The following is an 8,138-nucleotide window of genomic DNA, read 5'->3' as shown; positions in this document are numbered from 1 at the left end:
CCGGACTCATGGGAGTCTCTTAGTGTTCCTATTTACAATAAATGCTCTTTTCTCTTGTGCAGCTCAAAGAAATGGCAGAGCATTCAACAAGTGAGGCCTAACACAAGAAAAGATGTGCAGTCAGCACTTATCATGAAAGTCTTAAGTCCACCAAAGCACAGAGTTGGAAGATTTCAAGGACCTCACAGGAAGATAATGGATGGTTTTGAAGTGCAGGAAAGATGGAGCTCGCCCATAAGAAGGCAGACGTGTCACGAAGACCATTCTAAAGTTGACCAGCTGTGCTACAATGAATTAAAGAAAGAAAGTGTGGATGGGGCACGGGCCCTGTGACAAAGAGCAGTCAGAAAACATACCAACTCCATTCTGCCCTCACTGCGGATGAAAAAGGACCTATTTGGGAATACCCTGGCACACACTGCTGGAACGATCAAGTAGGGAAAAGACCAAAGCGGCAGAACACTATCTGTGCAAACAAGTCTTCAAACAGACCACAGCTTACAAGCTTCAGTCTTTTTGAGAACATCTAAAAACATTACCCACAAGCATAAAGCAAGTTTCCGGTGGAGGTGAATAAGGTAGCAGAAAGTTTAACAAGCCAGTGGGCGGCATAAATGAGGTCTTTCTGCAGCCAAGTCTCAGGCAGGCAAATTCTCCACACTCTGTTCTCTCTGTGCCCTTCCATTCCTGGGGCCCTTCCCATGTATCATCTATGCTTCTTGTCTCTAAGTGGCTTATTACTTAACATTCTCCTTAAGTGCCCGTCCCACTGGCACTCCTTTCCTTGCACTCTGGATGCGAGCTACAACCGCACCACGCATATTCTGACCCTAGCCTCAGTATGAATGTACTCTCTGTATCCCAACTCTCAAAGCTGGACATTAGCATTAGGCCTGGGTGAAACTTCCATTATGCCAGTGTAATCTCACGTTGTACTTTTATGCAAAATTGCAGTTCGTAACAAACATTTATTGTGAGTACACAGGAACAACGCCAACAACCAGCACATGAGCAGCTCCAATTTGCAACATTTGAGTTTTTTGGGTCTATTTTTTTTTGGTTGCATTTTATGCATCCATGTGTCCAAAATGGAGAGGAGTATGCACTTCACAAGAAAATATGGCACCAAATGCTGGTTTTGCATTTCATGTAAGTAGGAGTAATTCTACTTAATTTTTCTGAAATTTTGCGTAATTACACAAAAGCTAATTATGGCAATTGTGCACTGTCTTACAGATCATCTCTATGCAAACCACTTATGGGAGCTCCAACACCCACCCAGCTCTATTTACAATCTACTGCTGTCTCAGGAGATTGTCTCCACTATAGTCTCTGGGTAGTCTATTATCATTTACTTTCTGTGCGCGCAGGTATTTCGGAAGCCCCATCCTCTTTGCTCTCCATACTCAAGGTGCTTCCCTCCCAATGTACTTCAAATACCATAATCTCAGGATGGCTCCGTTCCACGTACTCTGTGACCCCAGGTCGACAGACGACTTAAGCTCTGAGGCTCCATGACCTCGTCTATGGGTGCCCCTATTCTCTGGGTTTGCCGCGTCCATGTCATGTAGGCACACTCTGCAGGCCCAATAATCTATGTTACCAGTAGGCCCTGTTTCCTTATAGCCCACCATCTTGAGCATGGACTCGCTCCGAACCTGCATCATTCCAATAGGATTCTGTGCTTTCCATTCTACATATTGCGTCCTTCTTGCACCAGAAACCTTGAATTGTCAGTCTTTCGTTGTTACTCTTGTCCTATCGTATTCTCAGAAATTACAGCATTAGCTTATCCACCTGGTTTTGCCAAACTCTCACAGAACCTAAAAAATACACATAGAGCAACAGCTGTGCTTTCTCAGTGTCAACACCACTATTGCCAGAATATAAGGGATGTTGTGACCTACACTAAGACCAAAAACCAACATTTAAAAGCTACAAAATTGGCTCTCAAATGGATAGTGCTGAGAAGTAGAAAGAGAATTTTCATTAACCTACATACAACACAAACTAACTGATGAACACAGAAACCGATCGGTCAAGAGGGCTCAAGGAAATTAAACAAACAAACCAATGCTAAAGACACAGCAAAGACAGAAGCGAAAGCACGTTTGATTAGACAACAGCCGCCACTCAACTGTCAAAAGGTAGGCCACTCTCTAGTGTCTGCTCCTCACTCTTTTCAGTGTGAAAGAGGACATTCATCTTTTTTTAGGTAGGGGTTACTTCACAAGCCGTTACCTTCTATACTAGAACTCCTCATACGTTCCATCACTCCTTCAAGGTCCCATCTTTTCTGGAAGAGCAGCAAATATATTCAAAGTCGCTGCCTTATCACGCAACTGCTGTCTGCATCTGGAAAGAGGTAAAGATGACTTGACCTAAAACATGGAGAATAATATCAGGCTAACACAGTTCCCAAGGAGATGTTTATGCCACTGTGCCATAAAGCCCAAGCAAAAGGCCTGAGATAGACCTGAAGAATCCCGAACAATACAATAGAAATGTGGTTGAATAGGATGAGCGGGGCTGAAACAAGAGAGATGAGTGTATGAGTCCAGCCTGTCCTCAGAGCCACCAACAAAAGGCAATACCCAAACCTCAAGAAGATATTAGGTGTCCCCTAATCACACCAGGTAACAGAGAAGAAATGTTGCTTGATTTTCGTAGCGGAGTCAGCAGAGAAACAGTATTGCATTCACAGCTTCTCCACCGCTATACCACTAAGTGCGTAACAGTATCATTGGCATCTCGCCTCCACCCATCCACCTTCCCTGCAAACAGTTGCAGCTTGAACCCACAAGTCCATGTTTCTCTGGAAAATTGTTAACCAGAAAGGAATCTTTAAATTTTCAATTGCTAGCAAAAAAATGAAAGTATCATAAAAACAAACCACCAGCATAAAAGAAGCGTAAAGATATATATATGCTTTATAGTACTGCACATGGGTCCTCCTGACTGGGAGCGGATGGGGCAAGCCTTGGGACCGGAAGCAGCTCACGGCCACAGACTGGCAAGGGGCATTCAATTCAAGCCCAAATTGGACACAGTTTCTTTCCCTTGGTATGGTAGGCTCCAGCACAGGCACTGCATGCGACAGAAAGAGGAGGTGGGAGGGGCTTGCACAGGCGTTATTTCTGTCCGCTGATGGACTGCGATATAGACCGAGGTGGGATCATGTCCAGGAGGTACTCCCGCTGCCGATCCGCCAAGCTGACAGCTTTGTGGCCTCCAATACCAGCGTTAAGATATGCAATGTTCACACCTGCGCAGGGAGAAGAAAGGAAAGTTAGAGAAATGTAGGGGAATGATGGGCCCTTCCAAGGAGCCCCTGTCCTCCATATGTCTTGCCACGTTCTTCTGCTTGATTCCTTACCTGGCATGCCAAGGAGGCCTCCCGCCACAGACAGCTGTGGGGCCTGAGCAAAGCTGGACAGCATGGAGCGAGCTGTGGGGATGCCACGCTGTAGGGTATTCTGGGGCTGTTGAGTCTAGGGAGACAATGCAAATAATGAGCCCAACTCCTTCTGAGCCACAGACGTTATACAAGCAAGCTCACTAAGGCATAGTTACTGGCCTCCAGCAGTGGCTCCACTCCTTGTACTAAACCTTACAACCAGTAGTCCATATGCCCCCTTCTCTCCAGACTAATGAAATTTACAGTTAGAAATGGGTTTTTGGGAGGCTAGGGCATGCGTCAAATCCAGGCAGAAACCACCACTCTAGTCAGAATAAGGGAGTTACGTTGCTAAAATAACCTTGCTCACCCCCTTGGTAGCTTGGCACGAGCAGTCAGGTTTATCGTAGAGGCAGTGTGTAAAGCATTTTCACACAGCCAACAGTAATACAGTGTAAGCACTACAAAAGGACACCACACCAGTTTAGAAAAATATCCAATATTTTTATATACTTAAGACAAGACCAAAAACGATAAAAATCCACAATACAGTATTTAGAAATCTTCCGTTATCAAAATATGCTTGAAAAAGAAATCAGTTCCTTGATGTCGATAGCTTCGTACGGGGCTATCACGGCATCGTGAGCAAACAAATTTAAACAGTTCTGGCTGACCACTGCGTCGCAGGCCAGCTATGGTGTCGGGAAGACCCGCAAATAGTACCTTTTAGAAATGCAGGGCGTCGGCGACCTCTTGTTGAGCTTCCGGAAGCACGACGTCCGCAGGCATCGGTTCCAGAGGTCGGTGCAGGAGTCGAAGTCACACGCGTTGAGATCAAACTCCCCTCTGTTGAAGTCATGAGCGCTGGCGTCGGCAGGCGTCGGGTGCTGCGGTGCGAAGTGCAGCGTTGTGGTGCACGCAGGTCGCGGTTCGAGCATTGGCTCGGTGGCGGCGTCAGATGGCGTTGGTGAGACTAGGGTCGTGGTGTGAAGTGAATGCGGTGCTGACAGGTGGCGGTGCAAGCAGTGGTGTTGTTGTTGCTGAAGCGCTGTCGTCGGTGGATGAACTGGGGTCGATGGCGCCGGCAGGCCAAGGCTGCGATGCGGGATGCGAGCGGTGTGTCGTGTAACTTTATAAGCGGTGCCCTCGAACGACGGTGCAAGCAGCTGTATCAATTTCGCAGTGGAGCAGCAGCGTCGGGGAAACCTAGGCATCGTCATGAAGCGGGACGGAGTGCGGGGTTCACAGGTCGTGGTGCGAGCAGCGGCGGCATCAACAGGCATCGTTGGTGAGACAGGGTCGCGGTGCGTGTTGCGGCGTCGCCCTCTGCGGTGCGTTCAGTACACGGAGTCGGCTGCGGCATCGTCTAGTTGCTTTTTCTTCTGCTGCAACACAAATCACACAGTCCCCAGTGCTGAGGGCATAAGAGCTTGAAGTCTTTGCTGTTCCTGAGACTTCTTGAACAGGGGGCAAGCTCTACCTCAAGACCTTGGAGAAACTGACAAAAGTAGATTGCAGAATGTTCAGCCCAGTCCTTTTACTGCCCAAGACAGAAGCAGCAACTGCAGGCCAACACAGCAAAGCATACAGGAAAGGGTGCAGTCCCTCTTCACAGCTTCTCCGGCTATTCTTCTTGGCAGTCTTCTTGGTCCAAAAGAGTTCTAAAGTTCAGGAGTCTGGGCCCCAATATTTATATCCCAAAATCCTTTGATCTCTTAGGCAGGAAGTGTCTGTGCCCAGCCAAAACCAGTTCTGCCTTTTCTGGTGTGGCTTCCTGGCAGGAGGTGGAGACGGCATTGCCAGAGGCAGACCAGGCCAATTCAGGTGCAAGGAAATCTCCTCCCCCTACTCTAAATGCACCCCAGGTCTATTCAGCCCTTTCCTGACTCACCTAGACTATCCAGAGCCACTCCTGCTTCCCAGCCCCTGTCATCCAAAACCCAGATAGTCAATCCACAAACCCAGCAGAGGCACACTGGATGGTCAGGCAAGAAAATACCTACTTTCTAAAAGAGGTATTTTCAAACACAGAATGTAAAAATCACCTTCACTAAAAGATGCATCTTTAGATTCTGAGTTCAGGCATACTAAACTTCATTTTCCTACCTAGTTCCCAGGGCAGTTATGTTTATAAGATGTTATAAACTAACTCCCCATTCTGTCCTATGGGGAACAGGTAGCCTTGCAATAGTGAAAAACGAAATTGGCAGTAATTCACTAAAAGGACATGCCACACACATGCCAGGGCATGTCCTACCTTTCCCATACACTGCACCCTGCCCATAGGGTACCTTGGGCCTACCTTAGGGGTGACTGACATATAAGAAAAGAGAAGGTTAGGGCCTGGCAAGTGTGTGCACTTGCCAAGTCGGCATGGCAGTACCAGACTGCACACAGGCTCTGCAATGGCAGGCTGGAGTTACATTTACGGGCTGTTTGGGTGGGTGGCACAATCCAGTGCTGCAGCCCACCAACAGCATTTGATTTACAGGCCCTGGTACACACAATGCACTTTACTAGGGACTGACACATACATCAAACAGGCCAATCATGGAAACACCAATCCACAACACATTTTACACAGAGCATATGCACTTTAGCACTGATCAGCAGTGGTAAAGTGCCCAGGGTCCTAAAACCAACACAAACAGGTCAGGAAAAAATAGGAGGAAGAAGCAAACAGTTTGGGGATAACCCTGCAAAATGGGGCATTTTCAACACTCTTTGGCCAACACAAAATAGGTTAAAAGAAGACTGAATGCTCAGCTGCATCAAGGGCACCCCCTTGCCACATTCGGAGGTTTATATGAACAGAGTTCCCTAATCTCAACCCAGGGAAGGCCAGAGGCAACTTAGACCAGAAATCGGTAGGCTGGCTAATCGTCTGGAGGAAGGGAGACTACAAGGGGGCTAATCACTTCAGTGAGAGAAATTAAGGCACGGAACAGTGAACCCAATTTTCCAGAATAGAATGATTATCTTTTATTGAGTAACAAAATGTTTGCAAATATTCCCAGACGTTAGTCTGAGGATCATCAGTAAAATATAAGTAATGCATAAGTTACATTTCCTTGTTTTCAATGCTTTACAACTGGTGTTTACCAGAAGCGAACGGGGTTCGTTTTCTCCTACCTGTCCATACCATGTTGCAGAGAAACTCCAGCCCACCAAACAACAATCTAAAATATATTACGAAAATGGACATGCAATTATCACCAAATTCTTAGGAGAGTGCTTTTAATCCATAAAACATCCCACTGTTGGAGGAGAATTGTATTTGCAGTGGCTTAACTTTGTTTAGCATTAGATCAGTTATATATTCACGCTTTCTGACATACATTAGCAAGGAGTAAATAGCTTTGTGGTGGCTTACCTTTGTTTAGCATTGGATCAGGTATAGATTTATGCTTTCTGACATACAGTAGCAAGGAGTAAATAGAAGAAGATCTGCTAAGATGTAGGCTTCATTTGGACACAGTGTGGAGGTACACTCGCCCCACAGGAGTGCCCATCAAGCCATCTCAGTCCAGGCAGTAGTAGCAGCAAAAGACTTTCAGCATTTTTTATATTTCACAATTCAACAAAGTATTGGTTTCCAAGAGTGCTGCCGTATTAGTTTTTTCTCACATGGAGTGTTTTAACATAGCATAGAGACTTACAAGTTAGAGTTTTAACATGCAAAATGAATGCCATCGAACCATTTAGCAACAGGCTTTGCCATTTGCCCCAAATAAAGCTTAGCCCATTTTGGCTTGCTCTTAACCGCATCGCTGCGGCGGCTTTTCCCGTTGTGTGCGGCAAATTTGAAAAAGCTGCGTTACATGACGAGCTCAGCTCGTCATCCGCACACGACCACCGTGGCTGATGACGAGCTCAGCTCGTCATCAGCAGCGAAGAGGTTAAAGCACGTTTTGCTATTCTCTAACACAGTAAACGCTACACCCAAGTAGGCCAGAAATTCGAAGAAAAATGCTGGCTGATCTAAAACCTGTAGACCTTTTCAGGGTTCTATCAGATGAGCTGTAGATTTTACAGTGTCATATCCAAGAATGCCAGGCTCTTGCTTATTTTCCAAGTTGGGATAATCGCCATAAGGAAAGCCATTTCTTTAAGCCTGGGATGTTAGGCAAAATGACTGAGTTTGAATTGAGATGCGCCTACTCCAGAAAGTACCTCATTGATTTTCCCCTGAAGGAGCAGGGGGTTTAACAGGAGTAAATCTTTGAAGCAAATCTCTCAGGAAGTTATTGTTTACAGGATGTGAGAACAGCATTTCCTCGTCGCCTTTATTGTATGGTAAGTGCAATCTAATAGCCAGGAAGGGTACTGAGGTATTCCATAGGGTTCATGGCTAACAATTTTTTTCTTTGGAATTAGACAGAATCCCTCCCTTTTTCTCTGAAATGCCATGGTAATCAAACAATGTAAACCAGTAATGCCCCTTCAAACTGTCACAAAGTGGGTGACCCAATATACCCATGAGGGCTTGTGCAGTATAAATGATAGGGTAGGGTTTGCCTTCAAGGGACTTTTTTAGAAACAAAAAAATTACACAAATTATTTATAAAGAGTGAACCTTAGGCCCTAATCTTATGGACCCAAACTCAAAAATAGACAATCACCATATAAATTTACAGTGACTTTTTGATTCAGATAAAGCACTAAACATTACAACAAGAAAATATATTTTGGCAATGTTTTATCAGATGAGAAAAGAGCACAGAAACCGGTATATATAAAA

At 45.6% G+C, this 8,138-nt stretch overlaps 1 protein-coding gene across 12 annotated transcripts in view; it reads right to left on the bottom strand.

The window, feature by feature from the left end:
- Positions 1–1,049: 1,049 nt before the first annotated feature.
- The window catches only part of GATAD2B (GATA zinc finger domain containing 2B), a 283,029-nt gene continuing 275,940 nt past the window's right edge, over positions 1,050–8,138 (bottom strand). For 6 of the 12 annotated variants that reach the window (XM_086947557.1, XM_086947560.1, XM_086947556.1 and 3 more), the window contains exons 10-11: positions 3,377–3,491; positions 1,050–3,265 (exon numbers count right to left, since the gene is read on the bottom strand). In XM_086947557.1, the coding sequence (XP_086803683.1) occupies positions 3,132–3,265; positions 3,377–3,491 (249 nt within the window). In that variant the 3' untranslated portion in view covers positions 1,050–3,131. Of the gene's footprint in view, positions 3,492–8,138 lie in introns of all 12 variants that reach the window. The other 6 variants (XM_086947553.1, XM_086947555.1, XM_086947550.1 and 3 more) reach the window with 1 other exon arrangement.

Source organism: Lissotriton vulgaris, chromosome 12, assembly GCF_964263255.1.
Source record: "Lissotriton vulgaris chromosome 12, aLisVul1.2, whole genome shotgun sequence".
Classification (NCBI taxonomy): Eukaryota; Metazoa; Chordata; class Amphibia; order Caudata; family Salamandridae; genus Lissotriton; species Lissotriton vulgaris.
Note: the sequence above shows the minus strand (reverse complement) of the source record. Positions and strands in the feature narration are given on the sequence as shown.